The 14,985-nt window shown below is 37.4% G+C and overlaps 1 protein-coding gene across 1 annotated transcript; it reads right to left on the bottom strand.

Annotated features, from left to right (window-relative positions):
• Positions 1-353: 353 nt before the first annotated feature.
• LOC114170595 (G-type lectin S-receptor-like serine/threonine-protein kinase At4g27290) lies at positions 354-2,199 on the bottom strand. The gene is made up of 2 exons (XM_028056105.1): positions 806-2,199; positions 354-640 (listed from the first exon to the last, which is right to left on the bottom strand). Exons 1-2 carry the CDS (start codon positions 2,070-2,072, stop codon positions 468-470), a joined length of 1,440 nt encoding a protein of 479 aa, XP_027911906.1. The 5' UTR covers positions 2,073-2,199; the 3' UTR covers positions 354-467.
• Between the last annotated feature and the right edge of the window lie 12,786 nt (positions 2,200-14,985).

Below are 14,985 nucleotides of genomic sequence, written 5' to 3'. Positions count from 1 at the left end.
ATTAGCAAAAAAAGCACTATCTATTGAGCATTTTAGCATAGTGTTCACTTATATGTTATGAAATTTCCTTATTTCTAGTCAATGTGGGACTTTCAACACATCTCTTCACGTCGAGGTATATTCATCTTGTGCGTGGGACTAGAAATGGGTGGTCTAATAACGAGAAGATGCTATACCTGGGAATTCTATTATGATTTGAAGAAGAAGTTTATGTTTTTTTAATCTTGAGGATAAGGATGTTTTCCAGGGCGGGGTATTGTTATGAAATATTTGTAATGTGTCCGTTATTATGCAATTTATTATGAAATAACTGTAACGTATCAGTTAGAATTGTGCGAATGTTTGCTGTCAAGTCCAATAAATAATAATTGTTGTCTGTAGTTATGTGTGAATAAACTAGTTTGTAAGTTCCTGTATCTTTCTTCTTCCTTCAATAACAATCCTTATTCTGTATATTTTTGGTGTTATTAAGCACTTAGAAATACATTCCTACCACAATATTTAATCATGATGAGTTCACCTGTTTGCTTGAGTTTATTCCTCTTAAGGAAAAATATGGACCCAAATACTAGTAAGGCGATGATGAATATAGTACAGCCAAGTATAATCCCTCCTATCTTCTTCCTGTTGAAGGCGTGATCTGAAAGATCAAGAACATAACCAACTAATAAAACAACAAATACACAATTACACATTAATCATATAACAAAGAGTTGAGCAAGACATTTGTAACTGCAACTTGGATGACGAGAGGATAGGGTACGACAGAATTAATTAAGAATGAAATGCAAAATGAAAAGCCTACCTTGCAATTTTGAAGCAGCGATTCGCAGATAAAAATCTTGTCCATCCTGTGCAAGTATCCTGAAGTCAACAATGTCATTAAACCATTGCAAGCAGCCACTTCCGTTGGCACTCATATCCAATTGAGCATAGGCAGTACAAGAGCAGTTGCTCAAGCACAATTTCTGGCACTCCTCAAGACTCATTCTCTTATCATACCAAGATGAAGATGTGTCTGGCAATTTCATTCCCTCGTACTTCTTAAAACTATCTCCCTTGTTGCAATCTAGAGGTATAATTCGATCACAAGTTGAATCTGCAACGTTCGATCGGAATCCACTCAAACATTCACAGTGTTGATGTGCTCCACTCACATTGCAAATAGTGTTCGCACCACACATACCATATTTCTCACACTCATCAAATGAACCAGTGTATAGAGGATCCCAACTTTTACTCTCATCTGACCATAATAAACGCATTTGATACCCTTCTGGGAGCAATCTGCTTCTCAGTTTAGTTGAACTATTCAAGAGTTGAATCTCATAAAAGATTTCATCTTCATTCATAACAAAAAGGGATTTTGTTAAAGGATGAGTAGTTCTTTGTCCAGGTACTCCTGTGACTCCAACACCATTCCAAGAGCCTGGTCTATAAACTATGTCATCATTAGAATCCTTTGTGATAACTAGTTGAGGAAGACCACGAGTATCAACACCAAATGAAAATTCACCTGGAGTAGGATCGTTGAAGGATTTCCATGATCTTAAAGCTCGGTGATGACCAGTTTTCAAGTTCATTCCAAGCTTCATTCCTGGAAGCAAAGTATCATCAGGGTAATCAAAGCTTTGCCATAACAAATTATTATGGCCATCTTTCACAACCATGTTTCCTGATTCCAACAACTCGACAGCAACTGGTTTGCTTGGAGTGTGTGATGCATTTGAGGACCATATTTTGGCTCCTGTGCCACTTTTGATGCTAAGAATTCCTTGATCACTGTCTAGTTCTAACACTCCGGAGTGGTCTTGAAGTGGTGTTTCTTTGTTGGCCACCCAAACAACTGTTCTTGGGGATATGGTTTTGTACCAAATTCCAAGGTAACGGCTACCGGAATTTGCAGGGCTGAAGAATCCTGCTTCAAAGGTTCCGTTTGTGGAGACAAGAGTTACATTCTCATTCGTACCATCTTTCAAGGGTTGGGTCGGAGTAATCATCTCCAAAGTGGAGGACATGGATAACAGAGAGAGGAACAAAAGGCACACACCAAACATTTCGAAGCTCTCCATTGATTTTGGTACGATTTCAATCACAACCAATGTGGTTCGCTCTGAACTTGGTACATAAACAACAAAAAGGAAAAAAACATAACCTAGGACACGCTGAAGAAAATTCAAAAATTGAAGACTGTGTTTATTTGTGGTTAGTGTAGGACGATGCACTATAAAGAAAACAGGGCTAAATAAGTACTTTAATGACTATTTATTTCTCGGGTGGTTGCGGCAATTATTGAGAATCTTAATGCATTAACTCCATCGAGTAATTGTGGATTTGAACCAACTATGCTCATAACTCAATATTTAAGTTGTCTCTAAATCGATTTGACACGTAACTGAGAAATGGTAATAAGGATTAAAAACTTTTGACAGTTATCACGAATCAATGTGTAATAAAAGCGATTCGACGAAGTTTTAATTGATAAACACATCTAAAGTAATTTTCTTAAAAGTAGCCTTTAACGAAGATCTTCATATATATATATATATATATATATATAACTTCAAGTTGAGAGATTCATTATCATTTCTGTAACACCCCATTTAAATGATAATATAATTAAATGAAATCTTATACTGGATAATGTAAAGAGCCAAGTTGCGGAGTATAAAGTCACTCCTTACAGTCATCCAAGATACTTAAAAGGAAAATACTAAGGCTCCCTAGAATGCCTATAACACAAAAGGAGTAAAAGATAAACAGTATTCAAAATAAAGTCCTAGGGCAATACAATACATGGGCCTTAGCCCTAAAAGAAAGCTCAAATCAGCGACATCCAACCCGGATAGACTATGCAGCGGAACCTCCATCACCCTGTTGACCATGGGTGTTTCTCACATCTGCTCACATCAATAAATTGATGATCATCGCAAGAAGAGAAAATCACACAAGCAAGACATACAACAAACAAACAATAGGGTAAGCTAGTGTAAAATAGTTTATCATAAAGTACAATGTCATTCCACATTTCCAATCAGTATATATCATCCAAACATGTTATGAACCTCCAATCAATACATTATGACTCAACTCGACTCATTCGGATACATATAATCTGGTCGGATTCAGCGGATGCTTGCACTTATGGTAGATACCTACGCTCACCCCCGAGCTATGTGTTACAAGTGTTACAATGAATAAATTCCCTCACACACAAGGTTAGCCCTTAATGAGTTTTAGGCCTCCTACTACTCTCACCACAGGAGTCAGTCCGCTCTAAGTGAGACTAATTGACTCCTTAGTGTGTCAGGATGCAATCCTTACCTTGAATCCTTACCAAATTATATAGATGGGGCACCCACTAACAGGGGCCATGGAATTACGTCCCGACCACTGAAGCACGACCCTAAATTTCCACCTAGAGATTTCAAGGAATTACGCACTGACCACAGACCAATCATGTTCAATCAATCAAGTAATGTTTACCATACACAATATCTCATGCCAACCTTTACAACCCATTCTCATTCATAACCAAATGTTGAATCCATACCAACTCATCATTCCCAAACAATGAATATATATTTGTATTTCATATCAATACCATGTCTCCTTGATACCAACCATCTCATTTAAATCACATGCCAAGTTCATACCAAACCCATCATCCACAATCCATGAATCACATCACTCATGCATAATCATTTATCACATGCTTTTAATATAACAATTAGATTCAAGCTAGTAATAACCATTCAAGATCAGAGAAACAACCAAACTACAACAATCTTGCGATAAAAACGGCTCGCACTACAGAGCTCTGATTCAAGATCGAACCGGTCAAAGTCAAAAGATATATGTTAAGGACAAGCTGTTAAAATATCAGCTCGATCCAACGGTTAACGAAGTAGTAACTTTCATTTTACGAAAAGTGTGCAGTGTTGTCAACAACACAAATTCAGTGACCTTGTGATAAAAACGGCTCTCACTACAGAGCTCTGATTAAAGATCCGACTGGTCAACGTCAAGAATTATGTGTTACAAATCAGCTGTTAAAATTTCAGCTCGATCCAACGGCTAACATAGTAGAAATCTTCATTGTACGAAAAGTGTGCAGTGTAGAAAAAGAGTAGCGCCACATCAATCAAACATACATGCACACCATACATTTTTATTCGACCAACAACTTCATTCCAGCATCATAACCATACATCAGACCAAAATCGGCAAAATAACTTTAAAAACATAAAGCATAGCTTCCCTTACCTAGAAATAAGTTAGGAAGGATTTCAACACCCAATAGTCGAGCACGGTAGCTCACGAAACAAATTTATGAACTGAACAAGATAGCGGAACAAATTTTAAAATGAGTTCACTACGAAACCCTAATTGGAAAATACGAAAATATGCCTAGAGAGGAGAAGTATGAGCTAGAGAATAACTTACATGGAGCAAGGAATGAGGTTGAGCTACTTGACCAAGATTATGGATAAACCCTAGCAGAGCCTCTGTGGGGGAAAAGGAGAGTGTGAGAGTATTGTTTCTGCAAGAATGACATAAATGAAAGGGGTTTGGCTGCCTTAGGGGCCTTGGACACCTTATGGGCCAACCCTTAGGCCCATTAGATTAGGGGCAGCCCTTTAAAAATTAGGGCAGAATAAAAAGAGGATTTTACATTCTCCCCAACAACAAAAATTTTCATCCTCGAAAATTCACCGATAGGATAGGAAGAAAACTACGTTTTCCTCACGCCCTCCGACAACCACCGCCTCAACATGACAGGTTTGATGATTCTAACACCTATAGCCATTGGAAATTTTATCTTAGTGTTATGCGATATGTGTTCAACAATGTAGATTGGTTTAGTCACTACACTCGAACTAACTTCCAACTTGTAACCTTAACACTGGAATGCTGCTTCATACCTGCCCAACTAACTTGTATCTGATATACTGACTCGTCCACCGTATGCTCTCCACTACCCCTCAGATCACTATAAGTCTCAAACTAAAGCATGTTCGTTATCAGTTCCCGTCACCTTGTTCACTCCTTTATGCATCACTCCACTGACTTGATCACGATTGAGTTCTAGCCTACTGCCTCACCATCAACACTCTTGACCACTTTTATGCATAACGACACTCATAACATCTTGCCTCCTTTACTGACTTCCACCAATGGTAGCAAGGTCCGTAACCAAGTCATTCCATTTCCAAATTAAGCTTTCCTCTGTTACAACCACCAAATTCATTTTGGCATCTCACCTTCATTTCTGATTCACTAACTTGTAACCATCCTTCCCCAAAAGCCTTAGAACCATGTCTTCCTTGAATTGAAATTTCTAGTGTGATATATACCTATCAACTCTAAGATACTTCTCAAATTAAGATTTTTCTGAATTGCTTTTTCTCCAACCTTGTTGAGAGACTCACTAGTTCTAGTCAGATGACTAGACTAATGCAATCTCCTCACCTATTCTCTTCCCAACCCAAACACTTATGTTTCTCAACCAACTCTCACTCTTATCCCGTCAAATCGATGATCTTAAATTCCTTTCTCCGACTGAACATCTACTCTTGCTTTCTCACTTCCAAGTTGGGACCCTAACTTGAAATCAAAACTCAAACCCTTTCCTACTTCTCTTGCACAACTTTCTCTGAGTAACTCCATAATTCCAACTCTAAATGATCACTGAACATCCTTACTTGATGCTCATAAGAACGATACTTTCGTTGTTTATGAAGAACTGGTTGTCGTAGTAATCACTAGGTCATGAGTAAGATAGTGCTTTCCACGCACCTCTTACCCTTCACAAGTATCACTTCCCACCATCCCGCTGCGCTACTATGATCACACACACAAGTCACTCATTCGTTCACTCAAAACGATGCTCTTTCCACGTCTACCGTGACAAGGAAACAATCATCGCTTAAAAACCTTCCTCGAAAACCTCTACGGAACTTGCAAAACTCTTTGGACTTACCTTTTTATAGTCTTAACGTCCAATTTTCTTAACAGTGTATCCACCCCTTTCTAAACCATATGTCCTACTAGTCACTCCAACTTTTGTCAATACCCTTCTTGCACATCATAAAGACTTTGTGCGCACTTGGAAACTCGTCGCTAAACCTTGATGATACTGCTAACCTGTTTGAAATTTCTTACCTTCATCATGTTTCCACTCTTTACAACCATAGGCCCGAAAAGCCAATCTTCCCTTATCCAACGTTTATCCTTGAACAGTCTATCCTACCACTACCTTTCCTCTAAGATTCACCGTACTTGCAGTCATCCTTGTGATTATACTTAGTATAAGCCACTACTTCTCCAACATCTCCCCCACTTCCGTATTTACTTCAAATTCATAATAGTAATCATTCCATTAGGAACTATTGTCACAGGTTCTTCCTCAGACACCAACGCAGAAGTGAATTCCACCACACCAAGGTCAAAACTCTAGTACATGTTTCAGAACACGTCTATAATCCTTTTACCATTTAGATCCCCTTCGTCTATTATTCACTTTCCTTCGCCAGATGTCTTTGATTCCAATAAAGCTCTGCCCCCACTATTTAGCTTGATTCATACTTCATACGCAACCACTGACTCATCTCTTTTTAATCTAAGAACACCACCTCGTTGGTTGTCCCAGCTCATCGGAGTGAGATTGAGAAAACAACTAATTCACCCTTGAGACTATGTTCCAACCTTGCAAAGGGAATAATTCGAATTGGGTTTGAATTTAAATACTTTGATCACCACGAAGGCACCACACACCCGAGCGAGTCTCCACTTGGTCGTAATTGTAGCAAAAACCATCATCTCAATCGCAGTCCCTTCTTAAAGACAACCATGACTCCTTTACCATACTGGCAACACCAAGGAGTAGACGATCCCAAGAAATTCGGCTCTTAGTCCAAGCATCACTTTGTAAGGTGCATCTTTGGAGGAGATTATTCGTGCTAACCAATCTCGCATCAACCATCGTAGACACCATGTCAACAACTCAAAACTTTTCTTTCCATCCCCTCCATCATTGTGCTCAAACATCAGTTGGGTTGTCCTACCATACGAGAATAACCTTTAAAGGTGTGCCCCTCCTTTTGGTGCATGAAACCTTCCACTTTATACCCAAGTTCAAATGTCCTGCTCATGGGGACTACTTTTCCTTGAAACATCCCACTAACAATTTGAAAAGATTCATCCTCACCTGCTGACTATTAATCATAGTATGAATCCATTATGCCACTTCTTCTCTAACCATAAATTCTTCTTTCCCCTACTTAGGAACGTCATCTTTTCTAACTAATCAGTAAACCCTTATCCATCTCAGCCTCTCACTAGAGGTTTGTTATCTTTTCGCACTTTGCGATCTCCTCCTTTCCTAGCTTTCTCGTTGCTAAGCAATCTTTCCACTTTCTGCAACCTAGAATTTGCCAATTGTTCCTCTTCCACCACTCCAAGAAGCGCTAGGTGTGACCATATGATTATATTCAATGACACTTCTCCTAACACTATGTATTTGCATGACTCTGAACTTCAACATTGTCGGGATGTAGAATCAGGTTGATTTTCCTCAAACGATGTGGCACTTGCATGCACTGATACCTTTCAGTGTTTTTAATCTTTGGACTTAACTCCTTTTAGAAAATTTGTAGTATTTGTTTTCGAGAGTCTATCCTTCAAGTTCCCTTTGACCAAACGTTATTTTGTGAACTCTAGCATCTTCTCTAGTTTATTAACCCAAAACTTGGCTTTCCTTGCTCAATTATATACATCATACATCAACTTTCTATCTTTGAGGCAAGACATTGTCTCAAAGACCCCATCCAACACTAATAAAGGTGAGCAGACCAAGTTGACATTCAATCTGCATTCCTTTATCTCCGTAGACACTAGACACAAAGCAGAAAGACGCAACAAGGAAAAATACTTCATACAAAGCAACACTCTATTACTTACAGACAACCAACCCTTTTGTCTATCACCCTTCTTTCCCTAAACCCTTAGAATTAAGAAAGGAAAACAACCTTTAATCTAGTCATGAGTGTGCACCCTCATTACTTTATCAAGACATTTTCTGTTCCTAAAACTTCTGGTTTCACTGACAACTCGACTAGACATGACTACTTACACCTACGAGGCATGACAAACCTACAACCTTAGGTCATCCTAAGTACGAACTGCTTTAATACCATTAACGTAACACCTCATTTAAATGATAATATAATTAAATGAAATCTTACACCGGATAATGTAAAGAGCCAAGTTGCGGAGTATAAAGTCACTCCTTACAGTCATCCAAGATACTTAAAAGGAAAATACTAAGGCTCACTACAATGCCTATAACCCAAAAGGAGTAAAAGATGAACAATATTCAAAATAAAGTCCTAAGGCAATACAATACATGGGCCTTAGCCCGAAAAGAAAGCTCAAATCAGTGAGATCCAACCCGGATAGACTATGCAGCGGAACCTCCATCACCCTGTTGACCATGGGTGTTTCTCACATCTGCTCACATCAATAAATTGATGATCATCGCAAGAAGAGAAAATCACACAAGCAAGACATACAACAATGTCATTCCATATTTCCAATCAGTATATATCATCCAAACATGTTATGAACCTCCAATCAATACATTACGACTCGACTCGACTCATCCAGATACATATAATCTGTTGGATTTAGCGGATGCTTGCACTTGTGGCAGATACCTATGCTCACCCCGAGCTGCTCACTCCCGAGCTGTGTTACAAGTGTTACAATGAATCAATTCCCTCACACACAAGGTTAGCCCTTAATGCATTTCAGGCCTCTTGCTACTCTCACCACATGAGTCAGTCCGCTCTAAGTGAGACTAATTGACTCCTTAGTGTGTCAGGATGCAATCCTTACCTTGAATCCTTACCAAATTATATAGATGGGGCACCCACTAACAGGGGCCATGGAATTACGTCCCGCCCACTGAAGCACGACCTTAAAATCTCACCTAAAGATTTCAGGTAATTACGCACTGACCACAGACCAATCATGTTCAATCAATCAAGTAATGTTTACCATACACAATATCTCATGCCAACCTTTACAACCCATTCTCATTCATAACCAAATGTTGAATCCATACTAACTCATCATTCCCAAACAATGAATATATATTTGTATTTCATATCAATAGCATGTCTCCTTGATACCAACCATCTCATTTAAATCACATGCCAAGTTCATACCAAACCCATCATCCACAATCCATGAATCACATCACTCATGCATAATCATTTATCACATGCTTTTAATATAACAATTAGATTCAAGCCAGTAATAACCATTCAAGATCAGAGAAACAACAAACTACAACGATCTTGCGATAAAAACTGCTCTCACTATAGAGCTCGGATTCAAGATCGGACCAGTCAAAGTCAAAAGCTATGTGTTAAGGATCAGCTGTTAAAATATCAGCTCGATCCAACGGTTAACGAAGTAATAACTCTTATTTTACGAAAGGTGTGCAGTGTTGTCAATAACACAAATTCAGTGACCTTGCGATAAAAATTGCTCTCACTACAGAGCTCCGATTAAACATCCGACCAGTCAAAGTGAAGTATTGTGTGTTAAGAATCAGTTGTTAAAATTTTAGCTCGATCCAACGGTTAACGTAGTAGAAATCGTTATTTTACAAAAAGTGTGCAGTGTAGAAAAAGAGTAGCGCCACATCAATCAAACATACTTGCACACCATACATTTTTATTCGACCAACAACTTCATTCAAGCATCACAACCATACAACAGACCAAAATCGGCAAAATAACCTTAAAAACATAAACCATAGCTTCCCTTACTTGGAAATAAGCTAGCAAGGACTTCGACACCCAACAGCCGAGCTCGACAGCTCACGAAACAAATTTATGAACTGAACAAGATAGCGGAACAGATTTTAAAATGAGTTTACTATGAAACCCTAACTAGAAAATACGAAAATATGCCTAGAGAGGAGAAGTATGAGCTGGAGAATAACTTACATGGAGCAAGGAATGAGGTTGAGCTACTTGACCAAGAATGGGGCTAAACCCTAGCAGAGCCTCTATGGGGGCAAAGGAGAGTGTGAGAGTACTGTTTCTGCAAGAATGACAAAAATGAAAGGGGTTTGGTTGCCTTAGGGGCCTTGGACACCTTATTGATTAGGGGCAGCCCTTTAAAAAATAGGGTAGAATAAAAAGAGGATTTTACAATTTCAAATCTTTTTTAAGTAAAACTCTCTCTTAGGGTGTCAAAATAGATCGTTGTTCGAGGACCAGTTAAAATTTTAACTCACTTGTTTAGTTTAGTCTCCGTTAAGTTCGTCAAATTGATGATCAAAGACGAACCCGTCCGTCCCTTGTCGGTTGATCCATTCTGCTTTTTGTTTTTTTATTTTTTATATTAAAAATTCAAAAAAAATAATTAAAAAGATTAAATTTTCTAAGGATGACAATTAATACATCTAAAATTTTAAAATTAATTATCATCTTTAAAATTTTCGTTATAATTTTAAACTTATCGTAATCCTAAACCCAAATATTTAATAAAAATGTGAATTTGAATAAAAACATCATTATAACATTTATATAAAAATTAAATTTGATCTCAATTTTAAAAAGGACAAAATTACTCCATTTAAAACAAAAATTGGGACTAAAATTGAACACAAATAATGAATACAGTAACCAAATTGAATATAAAACATTAACTCTGACACGTGACACGTTATTGGGTTGACATGTGAATATATCTTTTTTAAAATTAAAAATGAAAAAAAAAATTAAAAATTAAAAAAAATTAAAAAAATTAAATAAAATTAAAAAAAAAATGCGAAGTGAGATGTAGCAAACATTGTTCATCACCATTAATTATTTAAACGACATTAGTAAAAAATGACCAAATTGAACAAAATTGATTAATATTAGAACTTGATTGAACAAAAAAACAATATTAGGATTAAAATGACAAAACTAAACAAAAATAGGGACCAAATATATATTTTAACCATATTCAAGTTTCATAAGTTTGGCAAGCAGTGGACAAGTCAGTGCATTAAACAAGTATACCAAAGGAACCACCAAGTAAAAGCATCAGATGACATAAGGCACTAGACAACCCAAGTAACTAAATGACATAAGGCGCTAGATGACTCAAGGTGTTATACGACCCAAAGAAACTCAAGCCGTTAGATGACTTAGGCTTTAGATAACTCAAACAGTAGAACTCAATACATCAGTTTTTCAACGTATACAACTTGCGTGAGAAAGAGTAAAGGCTATATTCAATCCCCCCTATCTAGAGCCATTTGCACTATCAAGAGATACTTTTAGAAAATAACATATTACCAAATCGTAAGAATGAGGTGAATTTTTTTTTTTATGTTCCATGAGTTTGGAATACAAAAGGATACATACATATCCTAATAATTGTATATTGTACAAAGATGAATTTGATGTATTAAAGGTGTGTCCAATATGTGAGTTATCGTGGTTTCAATAAAAGTTGATGGAAGTAGTCTTTGTTGATGAAGAAACATATGGTCCCCTCCTAAGATGTTTTGGTAGTTTTAAACCATTGTCTTTGTCTAGCTTTACAAATAGCTTATTTTAAGGCTCTTCTTACTTGTTTACCCTCATTGCCTTACACACTTATATGCACATTTTGTGTACCCCAAGCACTTAGCACATAAATCTTTGTACTTACAATATCTTCAACAAAATAAGTTTTCGTCATTGAAGATGTATTTCCGAGGAAAAATCACTTTCACCATTTTTATACTTTTTCTTCCAGTAAGCTTAGGTGTTGCAACCTTAGCAGTTATAGGCCTCGGTCCCAAAAAAAATTGGTGCCAAAAGGGGTGTTAGGCCTCGGTTAAGAAGGCCCGAAGCCAAAAAGGTTACCCAAAATTTCAAAAATGCCATTCTCGTTTTGACTTATAGGCTTCGGCTGGGAAAAAGCCGGTGCCAAAAGGGATGTTAGGCCTCGGGTGTTAGGGAACCGGGGCCAAAAAGGGTTATATGCCTCGGTTCTAAATTGAACCGAGGCCATATAGCTTAATTAGGGCTCAAAACTGAACCCCCTTTCTTCCTCACGCGCGCTGCTCCCGTGCTGCCACTGCCACCGTCTCCCGTCGCTGTCTCCTCCTTCTCTCTCCGCGACTTTTGGCGAGAAAACCACGCGAGCCCCCTGCCATCGTCTCCCGTCGCTGTCTCCTCCTTCTCTTTCCGCGACTTCCGGCGAAAAAACCACGCGAGCCCCCTGCCGCCGTCTCGTCTCGCCTCCGGCCACGCTGCTCCAACAGTCGTCCCTCTCTCTGTCTCGCTGCAACTTTTCCGGCATCCCTCCACCACCACGCGAGACCCTCGTTTTCTTCCACCAACGGGCTGCCACCAAACTTTCGCGCCTCCGACCACTTTGCTTCGACCACCGTCGCTGCACCTCCATTTCGTGCGCGAACATTTTCCTTATTTTGCCACAACTGTCGCGCTGCGGTTTCTTTAAGGTAAATTTCTAACGCGTTTTTTTTTTGTTTTCTGTTTTGTGTATGTTAATTTTCAATTTTAGTTATTGTGAGTGTTAATTTGCATTGAGATTGAAATTGTTTTGAGTGTTTTGATTAATTTTGTGAGAGAATTGAGTCTCAATTTAAGAGCATTGTGTCTTCAAATGTAGAGCATTAAGTCTGAATTTAAGAAAATTGTAAGAACACTATATTTAAATAGGTAATATATGATGTTAAGGAAATTGTTGTTTTTGCTTTTATTTGTTACTTATGACTTACTCTTGTGTTTTTTGTTATCTCTTGTAGCTCTTGAACACGTTGAATTGCATCATCTTCCACTGTCATCTGGTTTTTATGCGCTCCCAGGTTCCTAATTCTAATATTTTCCTATGATGCCAATATGTTGTTTGGTTTATATATTTTATTAATTATTTGTTAAAACATGTTGTTTGTTTTTCTTATATGTGAGTTAGCCTTAGTTTCCCATTTGAGATTAAATACGAAAATTATGTATTGTCCCCGAGTTTTCATTTTGAAAAAACTACATTTTTTTTAAATTAAATATAAGGGGATACAATACTAATAATTTAAATGTATTGAATCTTGAATTGTCCGATTGGACAGTTTAAGAAGATTAATCACTTTCTAGTAATTTATTAGTGTATATATATATATATATATATATATATATATTAAAATACATATCTTAAAATTCATGAATATTTGTCAATTGTGTTTTGTATTGATCTTCAAGTGCATATTTGATTGTGATTTATAATCACTTTCATTTCGTGTATCCTGAAGGCCAATGCGAAATGCTGGCAAAATTTCGTGAAATTTAAGATATGGATTTTAAAAGTAATATGTACCAATAAAATAAAGAAAGTGAATCTTCTTAAATGGGATAGGGTCACACCTTACGTGAGCATTGATTCAAAGATTACTGAAATTGTTCACGCAATTTCAGTATGGATCGAGATTGGATTAATTTACCACGTATTAGCGCTGAGTATGAGAATGGAGTAGAGGAATTTATAAAATTTGCGCAACGTTATGAGAGGAGAAGTGATGATGAGGTGAAGTTCATATGTCCTTGTGTCAACTGTTTAAATGGAAGAAAATTGAATGCAACTCAAGTTAGGGAACATCTTATTTGTGATGGTTTCCTTAGAAGTTATACAATATGGACATGGCACGGCGAATTAATACACATTCCAACTGTTTCTCGGACTGAATATCTTGCCAATTCCTCCATGAAAGAGCGACGGGAAGAGCAATTTGAAGAGCGAGTAGAAGTAGAAGAAGACAATATGGAGGACATGATACTGGATGTTGGCGCAGAAGCTTTTGCACAAGCGCATGTGTATGAGACGATGTCTGTTGATGCGGAAACTCCGTTGTATGTTGGTTCAACTAATGAATTTGAAAGCGACCAATGGTTGAACAGATAAAAGCTTTACATAATTGCTTGTGCTCTTGAATGAAATGCTTCCCGAAGGAAATACTCTATCCACTCGAAACTATGACGCCAAGAAAATTCTTTGTCCGATGGGTATGGAGTATAAAAGGATACACGCATGTCCTAATGATTGCATATTATACAGAAAAGAATTTGAAGATTTGAAAAAATGTCCGAAGTGTGGGTCATCACGGTACAAGCAGAAAAGAAACAGTGACATATGGCCTCGGGTACTACCCAAACCGAAGCCAAAAAGTGACATATGGCCTCGAGTACTACACAAACCGAAGCCAAAAAGTGACATATGGTCTCGGGTCATACCACAACCGAGGCCAAAACGTGAGCGAATTTTTAAAAAATGTAAAAACGTGAGCATATATGGCTTCGATTAGACCTAACAACTGAGGCAAAAGATGGGCTCTATAGCTTCGATTTACAGCCGAGGCCAAAGGCTATCCTCTTTTGGCTTCGCTCCAATATACCTCAGTCCGGGAACTGGTGCAGAATATGAAAAATAATCGCTCCTTCCTGCACTGGTGAGTGAAAAGGTGCTGCTTTAATGTGGAATATTGAAAGAAAGTAAAGGGTGATTGATGAAGAATATAAAAAAAGGTGGTCTTTATTTCAATTACCTTGGCCATATAAAATAATTGAAAACAAGAAAGTAAACAAATAATACTTGGTGAATGACCATGAACAACTTTAAAATTTAAATCAAACATCTCAAGACAACGGTGATTAATTAGACCAGGTTTTTTCAAACATATTTTGTATAAAATATCAAACAACTAGGGTTGGCCAAATATACATTTTATGTAGCATAAGTATCTGTCCAAATATCATATTTATGCACGAATAATAACAACGAATAATAACATGTCATGATTCTAAAATTGTTATCTCACAATCAAACTGAATAATATTCTTCCAGACATGTATAATAGGACTTGTAGAGATTGTCGGAAACTTTTCTATTTTCCATACCATTTATTTTATTTTAAATCAT

The sequence above is a fragment of the Vigna unguiculata genome, chromosome 11 (assembly GCF_004118075.2).
Source record: "Vigna unguiculata cultivar IT97K-499-35 chromosome 11, ASM411807v1, whole genome shotgun sequence".
Classification (NCBI taxonomy): Eukaryota; Viridiplantae; Streptophyta; class Magnoliopsida; order Fabales; family Fabaceae; genus Vigna; species Vigna unguiculata.
This window is presented reverse-complemented; position numbering and strand designations above follow the sequence as displayed.

Bases quoted from the DNA above. Each gene is read 5' to 3' on its own strand.
- LOC114170595 (XM_028056105.1), bottom strand. From the start codon at position 2,072: ATGGAGAGCTTCGAAATGTTTGGTGTGTGCCTTTTGTTCCTCTCTCTG. The intron at 641-805 runs GTAGGCTTTTCA...TTGATCTTTCAG, and splicing joins CGCTGCTTCAAAATTGCAAG to ATCACGCCTTCAACAGGAAG.